The sequence below is a fragment of the Archocentrus centrarchus genome, chromosome 20 (assembly GCF_007364275.1).
Source record: "Archocentrus centrarchus isolate MPI-CPG fArcCen1 chromosome 20, fArcCen1, whole genome shotgun sequence".
Classification (NCBI taxonomy): Eukaryota; Metazoa; Chordata; class Actinopteri; order Cichliformes; family Cichlidae; genus Archocentrus; species Archocentrus centrarchus.
Window position 1 is genome coordinate 9,954,697 of NC_044365.1, and position 14,996 is coordinate 9,969,692.

Sequence of the window (14,996 nt, forward strand, 5' to 3'; positions counted from 1 at the left end):
TTTTTGAGTTGCCACCTTCCCATCATTACCATTGCTGTTATAGTAAATATCTCCAGATCAACAGTATCACACCTCAGTCCTCCTCCCTTCTGTTCCCTGCAGTGGCTGTGTGCATGGCAGGTGGAACTGTTCCTTGGAGCACTGCCCTGTGGATGGTGGTTTGTCTTCCTGGGGCCCCTGGAGCCCCTGCTCACTAACTTGTGGTGGTCTAGGACTGAAGACTCGCTCTAGGGGTTGCACACAGCCTGCCCCGGCCCATGGAGGGAGAGACTGCCAGGGGCCACAGAGGGAAACAACCTACTGCCAGGCCCCAGACTGTCCAGGTACTTTGGGGGATTTATGTAGAATATGTGCTGTATGTAATAAGTGTGTTTTAATGATGAGAGAGAGTCAAATTGTTGGCTCTGAAAACATAAATGAAAGGTTTTACTTTTTCTCCTTTTCTGTAGTTGTTGTTCCAACAGAAGAACCAGCCATACCAGGTAGGCCAAAAACACTTTTCAGATTTTTTATTTTACTTTTATATTTTTTTTACTTTTTATTTTGTTGCTTTGGTCGCTATTTTCGATTTCTTGGCTGGTCTTTGTCTTTGATATATTGTGCATTTTGGATTTTCCTTAAATGTCCTCTCTGTATTTCATCATGTTTCTGCTTCCATTTTCTTCAGATGAGGATTCTGGATTCTCTCCTTGGTCACTGTGGAGTCCTTGCACAAAGACCTGCACTGATGCTCTCACCCCGGCTATAAAGTCCCGCCACCGACAGTGTGTGAAACCACCCTGTTCTGGAAGCTCTCACCAAGAGAAGGCCTGCAACTTGCCCCAATGTCCAGGTATGACTACCACACACCCTGTCTGTCTCTTTTTGCTTCTTTCCGTTTAAATGTAAAAGTCAATTTAAATGTATAAATATAAATATCTGTTTTCTAACCATGCATCATGAAATACTTTCCTAGCAACAGGTCATTTGTGAGGTCATAAGAGGGCATGGGAACCCGGAGTTTGTGTGTCTATAAGCAGCAGGCTATAAGTTAAAATGCAGTGTGTGTGGGACAACCAAAACAAAGAAAATGTTACTGTGTTAATATATTTGGCAAGGTATCACTGAATAAAATCTATGGCAAAACTACTACAGATTTTGTCAAGACTGCCATGCTGCTGACAGTGGTGTGTCATAGAGCGATCACCCACTCCAAGAGTTCTTACAAACTGAATTTCATTGCATCTGTCACTCTGCTGTTAGGCATTGTTGCCTGATTTTTCCAACATGCTTATCTCGTTAACAGGACAGTATTTGTAGACTTGATCAGTGCAGACATCAGAAGGGATTAGTGCAATAATGCTCTAGTATTTAGCAGGAACGTGAAATTAAGAGTGGATTTAGTCAAATTCGTACGAGGGCCAAGCTGCAGAAGTGTTTACTGTTTGATTTTTATCTGAAGTTTATATTCCAACAAAGAGGGTAAATAGTACTGAGTATAAACAAATGGAAATAGTAGACCTCTAAAGAGTAGTGAAGTAAGATCATTGAAATGATAGGTTAAATGTAGCAGACAGGGTTAGTAATCTATCCAGGTTTAGTGCTTATTTGATGTAACTGGAGGAGTTGTGTTTTCAGTTTTTGCTTTACTAAATACATTGTTGAACATTGTTATAAACATGATAAACAAGTAGTTGCTGTAGTAACACTAAACCGTAGTGGCAAGTGTCAACCAATCTTATTTTTTGTGCAATATGTTTCTATATTGAGGCGGGATATGTGTAAGGCCCGACTGTGCACAGAGGAACTGTTCGTGGACTGAGTGGGGAGAATGGAGCGCTTGCTCACGGTCCTGCGGAGTGGGTCAGCAGCAGAGGATCCGAACGTTCCTGCGCCCTGGCACAAACGGCTCGTGGTGTGAGGGCATCCTTGAAGGAAACGTAGAGCATCGCTTCTGTAACATCAAACCCTGCAGAGGTCAGCTAACTGGAGCAGCATGAGGAGTCAAGTTGTGATTATCAATTCAAACTGTTTAGGGGAATCATTTTTTTCCTCCTGCAGCATATTTGTAGGGACAAATTTGCTCGGACTTCACTAGCAAAGAAATCCTCCTTTGGTGTTAAAAAAAAAAAAAAAAAAAAACCTACTGTCAGTGGCATGTTTGTGAGTGAAAGGCATGGACACAATTACTGCATACGTCTTTGCAGCAGTTCCCTTTTACTGCACAAATCTAGAGAGGAGTTTAAATCACGCAAACATGAATCACAGTAGACCGTTTACTGCATGTTGCACAATTATTTAATTCTGTGTAAAAGCTTGTTTTTTAAAATGGTAAATGATTGTGTCTTATGGAGTGCTTTTACTCTGCTTGAGCACTCAAAGAGCTTTATACAACTTGTCTTCATTTCACCCATTCACACAAACAGTCATACACGCACTGGTGAATCTAAATGCTTTCTATCTAACAGTTGCACACACATTCACACTCTGATGAATGCATCGGGAGCAACTCAGAGTTCAGTATCTTGCCCAAGGATACTTTGGCATGCAGACTGGAGCAGCCAGGGATCGTACCACCAACCTTCCAATTAGTAGATGACCTGCTCTACCTCCTGATGTGACTGTGATAGTTGGCAGTAGGAATGTTAATTTGTTTAGAATGCTAAAGAGAGATGTTATGAGAGTGAGCACACTGGTCAAAGCTGTGAGCACAGCACCAAAGCTTTGTGTCCATCTTGTAGTTCATATTTATCCAGAGAACAGCTGCTCCAAGATGTTGCACAGTAACTATCTGTCCATTATTTGCTCCCTCATCAGTTCTGCTTGTTTTTGAATTTGCACTGCTCTTGATTGATCCAACTGGTTATGATTGGGTTTATGAATTGGCTCATTGATAGTAGATTTCCTGCAGAACTTGTGCTGCTTTGCAGTTATAGCTTCATGGTCATTTGCCCTTATTAGTAAATCTAGTACTTTCTTTTTTTCAGCCCTCAAGTTTGTAGTTTTAGTGGTATACTACCACTGATTACAACAGGCTATGAAAATCAACATGTAGACTTCAAAACTATAAAATATTTTCACAAAATCTTCTAATATTTTTGTATTTTTTTTTCTTTTAAGAGACTGATTTTATGGGTGCTGCTATAGCTCACCTGATTAAGCAGGTCCCCCATTTGCTGAAAGGTTGCAGGGACTCTGCCCCGGAGTGTCTCACTATGTTCTTGACTGTTCTCTCTGATAAAGGCTAAATATTCCTAGGTTGTAAAGTAAAAGACACATATCAGAACTAACAAATGATTTGCTTAATTTAAATACCAAACACACTGGGATTTACTGGCCTGTGTTTATGCTCATTGATGTGTCTGTTTGGATCGTGTAGTTGATGGAGGCTGGTCCCGGTGGAGTCCCTGGTCTCGCTGTGATAAGCGTTGCGGTGGCGGACGCTCTATACGCACTCGCTCCTGCTCTAGTCCTCCACCCAAAAATGGTGGAAAGAAGTGTGAAGGAGAGAAGAACCAAGTCAAGCCTTGCAACATTAAACCTTGTGGTGAGTTTGTCCTAACATGCCCTTGAGGTTAGCTCATCCCATACATGGATGAATGCTCATTAATTCAGCATATGGCTGTTTATCTATGGAAGCCTTTGTGTTGAACAAAGCAAGAAGGCCTGTTATCAGTACTCTTGGTGAGGCACATTTTGTGATGTCTGCAGCATCATGGGAAAACTCGTGACGTTCTGTTTGTGTATTGTCAGATGAGAAAGGGTGCCCACCAGGCCAAGAGTTTGTGGTGTGTGCCAACCAGTGTCCACAGCGCTGCTCAGACCTCCAGCAGGGCATAGAGTGTCAGAGCAACACCGACTGCCAGCCTGGCTGCCGCTGCCCTAAAGGTACAGAAGCTGCTGCCACCTGTTCCTTCTTTCACTCCCTCTTTCCAGCCCTCCACCATTTGCCTGCAGTTGACTCTGTGTAAAATTTCTCTGCACTACCCAGCAGAAACTTGTAACAGATTATTAGTTAAAAATTATCAGTTACAAATGCTGAATTGAAGTAATTCAAGAGCAAGAGTGCATTGTACAGAATTCCATTAGAATATAATGGTAATCAATAACATCAGCCTTCAGCTTGACCCCTTTATCAGACAGCAAGTAATAATTTGCTGATGTTAGATAAACCTTGTTCTCAGTTGCCATCTTGGGATTAGTTCCTCAGGTTTGTTACACCTGTTGATTATTTCTGCTGCTGTCATGCCGGGTCGCTCTTGGAAAAGAGATTTTAATCTCAATGAGGTTTTTATTTGGTTAAATAAAGAATATAAAGAACAAAAATAATAATAATAATAATAACAACACATGAAGACCTGCCTCTGTGAATCTGTGCAGTTTTAAGGTGGAAATGCTCAACTATGGCAGTGATTGCATATTCCCATGAAAAATATTGTTACTGTTAACATCATTAGAAACTTGATTTTTACCAGAATGGGGTTTTACTTAATTCTTCTTTAAAGGTTCTGCCTAGTAAAACACGACTGAATAAAACTTACTTTTCTGAGTTGTTTGCCTCTATATTGGTAACAGGATCAGCAGGTCAGCATCACCTTTGTACATCATTGTACTACAAAAACACAATGGCTCAGGAACAGATGGGGTTAATGTGACCTTTCCCACATTTGGGGCCAGATTCATTGATGATCTGATGGTGCAAAAACTTCAGTTTGGTGTTAAAAAGCTGCTGTCAGTATTAAATAAAGGTGCAGTGTCAGGTTTCCAACTAAAAGTGTATTAGTGTCTGTTGAAGGTTGATCTTTCAGAGCAAAAAATTTGGGGAGAAAACCATTTTAAAAAATCATAGAGTAAAAACACGATTTGTGAAGCTTTGCATTGTATTGATAATTACAGACACCCAAGTTACTGTTTACAGAGCGGCTGTCTTAAAGTGATTTAAAAAAAACCTCTAGCTTCAGATCATATGTAAATATCTGTGAAAATTAATTGATTGGACTCAGAGAGATCTGAAGTGTTTTATTAATCTTTGAGTCTTACAATATGCTATATTACCTTTAATTAATACCTGCATCCTCCTGCTAAGTAGCATGACTTTCACCTAGAAGTACTTTGGATTTATGCAATTTCATTTTCAGTTTCACTTTTTGTTAACATAAATTGTGGTTTCCATAACACTCGTATCTGTGTGTTTAGGTCAGTTGGAGCAGGACGGGGTGTGTGTGCAGCTGTGGCAGTGCAACTGTGTGGACTTACTGGGACAGATTTGGGTGGCCGGCAGCACACATCAGGTGGACTGCAACAACTGCAGCTGCTCTGATGGACAGCTCCTCTGCACCAATGACAGCTGCCAGGCTACCTGTGTTTGGAGCTCCTGGTCCAGTTGGGCTCCATGCAGTGTTTCCTGTGGCCAGGGCCAGAGAACCAGATACAGGTGTGAAAATAACTGCTTATGCTTGTTCAAATCCATATTGTGGTACATTAACTAGATTTCCAGGGTACTCCATATTTTAAAAGGCTAATTGCATATCTTGGAACTTATGAGTAAAAATCAAATAAATACCATTTAAAATATAGCGGCAGTCACAGAGTAACGGATTAGCAATTCAGGTTACCTGCTTTGACAGGAACACAGCAATATCGATAGTAATGGAGTCTAGTTTGTCATGGTGGGAGATTCACTGAGTGTCAGTATTCATCAGTTTCACAGCATGGGGGTAGAAGGCTATCCTTAAAACTGGTGTTGGACTGGATATTGCGCTACTGTTTTCCTGAGGAAAGGACGACAAACAGTTCACAAGCATGAATATTTAATAATATTTGTGGACTTGTCCCTCTACATGTATGTGTCATCTATGGCAGGCAGACTGGCACAGGTAATCCTCTAGTTTGAACCACCGTTTGCAGCCACATTTGTTCTGCAAAAGAGCAGCTGCTGTACCAGCAGTGATCCAGGACATCAGGATGTCCATTTAGCTTCATTTAAATACTCTGGTTTATTGTTTATGGTTACTTTCTCCAAAGTACTATGTGGATATAAGTAGTCTATTGCTTATTTTCAGTGTATTCCTGCATGGGTCACAATTAGCGAAACTAAACAGTGATTACCACTTTTTCATGTGTGCCAGGTCCCTGACCCCAGAGACTGAAGGAGCACATTGCCACTTTGAGGAGGTCCAGCACAGATCCTGCAATCCAGGAACCTGCCCCCCTCTATGTCTGCTTGACAACCAGACCCTCAGTTTGGGAGACACCTGGCTCCAAGGAGAATGTAAACAATGGTAAAATAGATGAACACAGGCACAGATGATATGGATATTAATTCTGAAAAAAAAAAATTACATTTCAGAGATTCTGCTTTGTGCTTGAAACTTTTTTTTCCCCCAGCACATGCATTCCAGAGGGAGTTTTCTGCCAAGACATTGACTGCAGAGGTGTGTAACTATATTTATGTGGATGTGTGCGTTAATATGGTAGAATGACACTGTTGCAATTCCTTTAAAATGGCCAGATTTCTTTGGAAAGAATTGTGAAAATCCTTTGTATTGTTTTCAGTGGATGGTGCTTGGACTCCCTGGTCAGTGTGGTCTGACTGCTCAGTGACTTGTGGCCGGGGCACACATGTTCGAACCCGTGCCTGTATAAACCCCCCACCACGAAACAACGGGTCTCACTGCAGTGGGCCAGAGAGAGAAACCCAGGACTGTCAGACCCCTCCCTGCCTGGGTTTGTATCTCAAGTCAAGTAGCTATTACAAAAAAAAAAAAAAAATCACATTCTTTTTGGTTAAAGACACTTTAATGTTATATCTACAGATGACCTTTGCCCGTGGTCTCCTTGGTCAACATGCTCTCAGAGCTGTGGGGCGGGGTCTGTATCACGACACAGGGTGTGTGTGTGTGAGCAGGGCGGAGATACAGCGTGTACCCCTGAGATTGAGGCTGAAAGGAACAGTGTGGAGACTCAGCTTTGTTACAAACAGCCCTGTCCAGGTACTTACACACAAGCACTCTCCAAAGAGTCGTCTTGGCAGCAGTCAGCTGCATAAACTGAAGCCAGACAGTCTAACAGCCAGAATGAGTGTGTGTGCTGTGCTGTTAAATCTTTTTCTTTGAACATCTGAGGTTTATGTTTGTCTTTGCCAAAGACATTATAATTAGAGGGATTTCAACTGATTTCTTTCTCATTAATTGATTTGTTATCACAGTAAATAGTTGGATATAGTTGCAATGATTATTAGTGAATAAAGTGTTATGCATAAGATAATGTATGCAAGTCCAAACATGGAATCAGGCAGGTATGCGATCAGATAAACAGTTATTTTGAATAAACTGATACATGTATTCACTCTCAAAGGCACACCTTTTGGGTACAATTACAAAAGTCCATCAGTACTTATTACTTATGCTGAAACTGTTCTCAATCAGTATTTGTGAGCTAGAGGGTGGACACAGACCAGAGCACTCACGGTCCCAACAGAGAGTAGACTGGTGAACCACAAAGTGACATTAATGGGTTAGTGAAGTGCAAAACCAGTCTTGGACATGTCCAAACGTTTGACTGGTTCTGTGTGCCGAGCTTTGTTTTTAGTGTCACAAATGTCACCATAGTGACTGATGCTGAACATGAGAAAAGGGTTCTGTTCAGAGTTTTGGTTTGTAATTGGCTGATTCATTCATTTTCACTGATTTTTTTCCAAAGGACATATTCTAAGTGTGTTATAGATTTTCTGATGAAGGAATCCAGTTTACACATGTTGAGCTGTATCTTACTAACACTGGATTAAAGGGACATTTATGTGCATTCAGTTGCTTATGCAGAAAATAAATGTTATGGTTGGTCCCAATCTGCTGCCAAGTCTGTTTTACACTGCAGGAACTCTAAGTAATTGAACACAGATTACAAATGTGATCAGTCTGTTTGTATGCTGTTTATCACAGAATACTAAATAGGTAAAATTAATTTCACTTTGATCTGTCCATAAGCTGATTTCCATCTTCCTGCCATTAGGGTATGGGACACGGTCAGGCTTGAATGCATTCATGTGCATTGTAGGATTTATTGAGTAATCGAGGCAGCCTTTAAACAAAGTAAAGGGAACTCTGTATATTATAGCAAACAGAGGATCAGGCGCATAATACTTATAGGACAGAAGGAGTCCTGGACCACTTGACAAACTGTACAAAGATGATCTGTCAGAGGAAGACAGGAAAGGAAGGAAACATATCAGGGCAGGATGTGAATTATCTGAAATGAGAGAACATACAATAGTGTCAAGTTTTTAAAAGTTCCTTCAGCTCCTGCCCAAACTTGAAAAAGGCTGGCTCCACACAAAAGGATGCTGGGACAACTCAACTTTAAGTTCTTTCTTCCTTTTTCTTGTTATTACAAGCATTAGGTGAGTAGCAAATGGGCAAGGGGATTAATGGAGTGGGGTTGAGTAGGTTGATAACCTTTGAACAGACAAACATACATTAAACATCACAAACTGTAACAAATCCACTGCAACCTAAGAAAGATTTTACTGTTTTAAACTATGTGGTTAACAAAGGTACTACTTTTTAGCAAGATGAACATTTATTTATCCAAAACATTTTTCTTAAGTCATGTGGTCCATTAAACAATTTTAACTTTAATTACACATTTAAATATTCATAGCATTTTAACCAAATAAACGTGTTCTTCAGATTAAATCTTATCTGTTATTCATGAATTAATGTTCAGTGCCACCAATTAATGAGCTGTTTTTAAAATATGATCTTATAAATATTGTCACTTGTTTTAACTTATATTCAGTGCACGCAGTAGACAACACAGTACCAAATAAACCAACTTTAACTTCCTAATATCATCCAGAGAATACTGATGATTTAAACAAACATTTTACCATACCAGTGGTGCTTTTTGTGGGAGCTGTGAGCTGCAGGTCTTTGTCCTTGGTTTGGGTGAAACAGGGAGCTGCACAGGTGAATGGAATTACCTACAGGGAGCTACTGAGAGTGAGGCAGGGAATAGAGCAGCAGCAGCACTTGCTTCAGTGTGAGGCACACTGCAGCTGGGTGGGCAGTAAAACCATTTGGAATCTTACCCTGGTTTGTCTTGACAAACAGAAATCATAGAAAAAATGCAAGAACAAGAAAACATAACTTTGGAGCCTCACATTCATTCATTTATTAGACTGTGAGAATTTTTCATTTCATTTGAGATTCAGTCACTTCAGTCACAATGTTTCTGCTCTTTAACTGCACTTTATTTTGTAAAGCCAGTGTACAAAAGGAGGAACAAGTGTTTGGTGTATAAGTAGATAAATAGGATTGGCTGAAATGACTCACAAATGACATTAAGTGCTTTTTAAAGCCAGCTAGAACATATGAATGGATAATTTGTTTTCTTTTACAGCCTGTCCCATGTCAGCCTGGAGTGTTTGGTCTCAGTGTGCCTGTGAGTCTCAAAGGCAGCTGCGTTACCGCGTAGCTCTCTCTTCACCCACCAGGGGGCAACAGTGCACCCCTGTAGAAACACAGAGCCGGGCATGCAGTCTCAGTCAGTGTGATGGTAAGTTAATTACCCGGATGAAGAGTTCTTAGTGTTGCTTAAGGTGCACTCAAAAACTACATTCATTGATGTCTTTTCCTCTGTTAGTCTGCAAAGCCCCATTTGTGTACTCGGCGTGTGGCGCACCCTGTCAGAAGCAATGTGAACTGCATGGCCGTAAAGATCTGTGTCTCAGTGCCAGAGAGTGCACACCTGGCTGTTACTGTCCACAGGTGAATTTTAATGGATGCTTCTTAATTTCATTATTTTAGTGATTTATTTATTTTTTTTTTACCACTAGCATGCATTGCACTAGATACCCCTGGTATACATTATAGTATCTATACTGCAGACAGAGAGAATGGATCCTTGTAGCACCATTCTTGTCGTCTGCCAAAAGTAAGACACACTTTACGTTTGCCTTTGGGAGTTCAAGGTTTGTGAAATGTGAAGATGAGCAAATCAGCAAATAATGTAAAACATGCTGATAGATATATTTTGGTTTTTAATGTGCTTCAAACAACACAGTTGAAAGCCCATTTTGAAGTGCACATTCTATATCTTGATATTGCTTCTGCATCTAAATAAACATGACATGTATTACAAGAACAAGAGCATGGGACAAATGCATTGGCACGAATGTGGAAAGTGAAATATGCTGTGCTGCATATAGTAGTTCATCCATCACTTTGATATGAGCTGTGCTGACAAATTTATAATGTTGTTTTGTCCAGTTTGGATGCTTCCAGCTTTGATTTATTGCAAAGAAACCGAAACATCTTTGACAGACTGATGATACACTCAAACAACAGAAGGGAGAGGCAATAATAAAATATAAATCAGAAAAGAGGATTACCAGAGGTGTAGAATATGCAGTTACAATTAATACTATACTGCAGACTTTACTTTGTGTATAGATTCCTCACTGCTTTACACATTAGATACCAGGGAAAAAAAAGAAGTGTTAGTTTTTTCTTGTAAAGTATCTATCACAGTAATATTAATACTTTTTAAAAAAATGTTTTTCTTTCCAGGGCCTGCTGCAGTATAATGGTAGCTGTGTTCCTCCAGAGGAATGTGGCTGCATCCATTTGCAGCACCAAGCTTCGGGAGAGCTACCCACACCTGTCACCATCCCACAGGGGGCCACGGTCACCATAGGCTGCAGTACCTGGTTAGACCCAGCTGTTTAAAAACAAATGTTTGCTTTATCAGTCCACCATTGCTCTAAATAATTTAGCCCACATTTTCAGACAGTATGTTTATCACTCTCCTCGCTTTCTTTTTAATTCCCGGCTTGTTTGTACACAGTTTTTCTTTCATGTTGTCTGGGATCTGACTGTGTTTGACAGATTGTTATTGTCCATTTTGTTGACTTCTCTGTCCTCCAGTCTTTGTCACAATGGCAGTTTGCAGTGTGACATGAGAGAATGTGAAGGTAAGAGAGCAGAGTAATGAAAAGAGGCCCTTCTTGAAAAAGTCTTTAAACCTGTTAACCTGCCTCTCGCTTTCTCTACTTCTCTCAGTCATCCTCAGTGAGTGGTCAGGGTGGACTCCCTGTTCCCCCTGTACGCTCTCTTCCTCTCTGCAGTACAGCGCTTTATCAGCAGCTATCAACAGCTCACAACTGGTCTCAATCCAGAGGCGCTTTCGAGCCTGTTTGGACCTGGATTCTGGTCTTCCTGTCACTACAGAGGAGGAGAGCCAGTGCCCAGGACTACTGGTAGAGGAGAGGCTATGTCCAGATGCTAACATCTGCAGAGGTGATGCCACAGAGGACAAAAAGAAGCTCACTCCTATCTATTATAGCACCACTTCTTTAGTTTTGTACACCACAACAAGGAAAAGCAATAGGACAGTTTTGCTCTGAGACCCTCTCAGCATGCTGCAAAGGTTTGACACACTGCTCCATTTAAAAGATTGTATGCAAACAAGTTAGTGAATGAGTCAGGGCTCAACAAGCATGACAACAAAGAAAAAAAATTCATTACACATTTGGTCGGAGGGTGATGAAATCGCTCTAGCATAGTTTTCTCTGAGGAAAAGGGGATCATTTTGTTTTGAAATATGTGCACACTTCAAAGCGCATTCGTTTCACCTGAAAAGTGTTTAACACAGAAATAAAAAGGTTCCAAGACAGGATGTGACACAATGCACAGGCACGGAAACTGACCAAGTTATAAACAGGCAGAGATTTAAATTAATGCTTCAGTTCCTTTAAAAACATATGCACCAGAAGAGGGATGTTTTTTTTTTGTTTTTTTTTTCTGACGTGGAATCTCTGTGGAATAAGTGTGGCCCTATGAGTTCACTGTGTCTAAGTATTTGTGTGCCAGTCACAGCTGCCAGTTCAGACTAATAGCTCCAACCAGCACATAGTTAAGTAATCAGTATCTACAGTGAAAAATGGCGCGTCGCTGCTATTTTGATTCACTTTATTCCCCAAAGGAGAGAAAAAAGGATTTGGAAGGATGGACTTTTATCTTCACGTGTCTGTGGATGCACATGAGGTTGATTGGGTTTGGTTTTGTGTGTGTGTGCAAAGAATGATTCATCTTGAATTCACCTCTGTCATCCCTCCATTTTCTTTTATTAATGAATTTAGTTTTTGGCGCTTTGCCTTTTCTGTAGACAAGAAGCAGAATGGCTCTGAGTTACTACCATGCCCAGAGGACCTTAGGCTTAATTTGCATGTCAAATAATGGAAGTCTTGTACTTTGTCATAGTGCACTGTCTAAATACTGCAGTAGCAATAAACAGTGGTTTTAGTTACTTTTACTTTTCAATGAATGCAGCTGAGCCAGTCTAAAATGCATCTCTTACATATAAAGCATACAGCTTAACAGCTCAAGTTCTGTATGCACAAAACTACATAAACACATTTTGTTTGTTGCTATATCATCATCAATCTAAAATGACACAGTTAAAGTTCTTTATTGGTCATTATGATGATAACAGTTTGGTATTGTTCTAATTATACTATGTTAGTTATGACGATTGCTCTGCTCTTCTAGATCTGTGTCACTGGAGTGCGTGGAGTGCTTGGACAGCATGTGCAGAGCCATGCAGTGGTGGAGTCAGGCAGCGCTACAGACAGGCCCACGCTGCTCATTGTAGGAGCCAAGAGACACAGAGCCAAGGCTGCAACACAGGACTCTGCCCAGGTACATTTACACGTAACAGAAAAACGGCATTCAAACTCAATAAGCATTAACCATCAGGAAAAGCAAATGTGACTGATGTTTCATAACTCACAGAATTTGTTTATATTCGGAGTAATGAAGATGACTACAAAAGCAAAATAATGTCTTTCAAAAGTTTTGGCACAAGCAGTGAAACTCTCAGAGAAAAGAAGCCTGTGTTCAGGTTTGGAATGCCTTCGAGGCTTATTCGAATCAAGATGAAGATTCTATAGAACACTGAAGTAACAGATTTCTGTATTTGATTAAGTATATTTGCAACTACAGAGTATGACAGAATTCCAGTTTAGTCATCTTCGCTGTTTTTCACCGTGTGTGTCAGTGTGAAAAGATTAAAACATTTTGGAAAGAGGTCATAGGGGGAATTACACTTATAAAAACATATCTAATAAAAAAAATATATCTATTATAAAGTATATCTAAAGGGCACCTCAAAGAAAAATAATCTGATTCAAGGAAGTGCCAGATATCAAATATCGTTACATTTTTTAAAAAAAAGTTTCAAAAGAAATTCCATTAGACCTGAAACTATTTGAAATAAAAAAAATTAAAAGTTGTAAATTCTATTAAATACTTTCTGAAATGACTGTGTGCTGATAGATAGAGAGATAGAAAGATAATCCATATGAAAAGTTAATTGCTCTCTTAAACTTAATAGCTGCTTTTCTAGTTTTATTGACTAACTCTATTAACTCTATTTCTGTATCTGATCACAGAAATAAAACAATAAAAATGTAAAAATTTTGCAGTGCATTCTATTGACTAACGATGAAGCCTGAAAACGAGTTCTTTTCTTTGGTTTTCTTTTAGGAGAGCGTTGTGAGGATAGGGGTCGAGCCTACCAGGAGAGCTGTGCCAATCAGTGTCCTCGCAGTTGCACTGACTTATGGGATCATGTGCAGTGTCTCCAAGGAGCCTGTCACCCAGGTGCACATGAATAATATCTTCCTAATAAAAGACTGCCATTACTTTAATATATGATACTAAATGTTTCTCTATTTTTCTGTTTCACTTTTATTTTCTGTCTTTCTTCTTTTTTTTTTTTTCTCAGGTTGTCGGTGTCCAGAAGGACAGTTGTTGCAGGACGGCCACTGTGTGTTAGTGACAGAGTGTCGCTGTGGTATCCCATCAGGCAACGGGACACTGGAGTTCAGCCCTAAAGAGGAGCTCACCATGGACTGTAATACTTGGTGAGAACGGCTCTCTGTGAAGTTTATTCTTAGATGTGAATTGTCAGAATTTTTGTGCTGAAATTATTGTGTCCTATTGGTGTAGTTAGGATTAGTAAAGCAGTCTTTTATACTCTCTGGTCCTTTCAGATGTATTATACTGTCTAGAGTTCAGATGCCTTATTTTTCCTCCACCCCCACCCCCACCCCCATGTTCAGTGTGTGCGAGAATGGCACTCTGGTGTGCTCCAAGCTTCCCTGTCCAGGTTATGAGCCCTGGAGTCCATGGAGCTCCTGCTCAGCTTCATGTGAGCGTGGCCAGAGAACCAGGACACGCGACTGCCAGGATGCCGAGGGCGGCCCTCCCTGTACCGAAATCATGCAAACAGAAATCTGTGATCTGCCATCATGTCCAGGTCTGACATTTACCTCATGTAGTGTTACAACGGAACACTAAACTCCTTAAACTGTGCTTAACTCCATCTCTCTTTGCAGTGGGTTGTTTGTTGAGTGAGTGGTCAACCTGGAGTGAGTGCAGCGCCTCTTGTGATGGCGGGTTGTCAGTGCGGAACAAGACAGTCCTTAAAGAGCCAGAGCTTGGTGGGACAGCCTGTGTTGGCCCACTTGAACAACACACTGTCTGTAACACTAACAGCTGCCTTCCTGGTAACACAAACACACACAAATCTGTGAATTTTGAACATTTGTATTGTGTTTCTACCAAGAAGTACCACTTGAGTTAAAATGATGGAAAGAGAAGTCACATTCTGCTCTGAAGACATAAACTGTGAAGTGTATATAAAGAAAATATATATGCACCAATGTCTGTATACTGATCTGTTTATAAGAGATTATGTAATTTGTTGTATGTTATACACGTGTGCAGAGTGTCCCAGCAGGCAGGTGTTCAGTGATTGCTCAGGCTCCTGTCCATATACCTGTGAGGACTTGTGGCCACACACTCAGTGTTTACCTGGACCCTGCACACCTGGGTGTACATGCCCTCCTGGACAGGTCTGCCCATCCCTGTGTGTGTGTGTGTGTGTGTGTGTGTGTGTGTGTGTGTGTGTGTGTGTGTGTGTGTGTGTGTGTGGTTGTACAGTAGATCTGATTC

At 40.6% G+C, this 14,996-nt stretch overlaps 1 protein-coding gene across 1 annotated transcript in view; it reads left to right on the forward strand.

Annotated features, from left to right (window-relative positions):
• sspo (SCO-spondin) overlaps positions 1 to 14,996 on the forward strand; it is a 124,867-nt gene that overhangs the window by 66,756 nt on the left and 43,115 nt on the right. The window contains exons 87-108 of the mRNA XM_030757048.1: positions 103 to 341; positions 450 to 482; positions 668 to 832; positions 1,750 to 1,956; positions 3,359 to 3,526; positions 3,733 to 3,867; positions 5,176 to 5,413; positions 6,108 to 6,260; positions 6,367 to 6,413; positions 6,535 to 6,705; positions 6,795 to 6,971; positions 9,379 to 9,534; positions 9,622 to 9,746; positions 10,548 to 10,687; positions 10,905 to 10,951; positions 11,040 to 11,276; positions 12,528 to 12,677; positions 13,524 to 13,640; positions 13,765 to 13,903; positions 14,102 to 14,298; positions 14,378 to 14,548; positions 14,769 to 14,896. Coding sequence (XP_030612908.1) covers positions 103 to 341; positions 450 to 482; positions 668 to 832; positions 1,750 to 1,956; positions 3,359 to 3,526; positions 3,733 to 3,867; positions 5,176 to 5,413; positions 6,108 to 6,260; positions 6,367 to 6,413; positions 6,535 to 6,705; positions 6,795 to 6,971; positions 9,379 to 9,534; positions 9,622 to 9,746; positions 10,548 to 10,687; positions 10,905 to 10,951; positions 11,040 to 11,276; positions 12,528 to 12,677; positions 13,524 to 13,640; positions 13,765 to 13,903; positions 14,102 to 14,298; positions 14,378 to 14,548; positions 14,769 to 14,896 — 3,340 coding nt within the window. The remainder of the gene's footprint in view (positions 1 to 102; positions 342 to 449; positions 483 to 667; positions 833 to 1,749; positions 1,957 to 3,358; positions 3,527 to 3,732; positions 3,868 to 5,175; positions 5,414 to 6,107; positions 6,261 to 6,366; positions 6,414 to 6,534; positions 6,706 to 6,794; positions 6,972 to 9,378; positions 9,535 to 9,621; positions 9,747 to 10,547; positions 10,688 to 10,904; positions 10,952 to 11,039; positions 11,277 to 12,527; positions 12,678 to 13,523; positions 13,641 to 13,764; positions 13,904 to 14,101; positions 14,299 to 14,377; positions 14,549 to 14,768; positions 14,897 to 14,996) is intronic.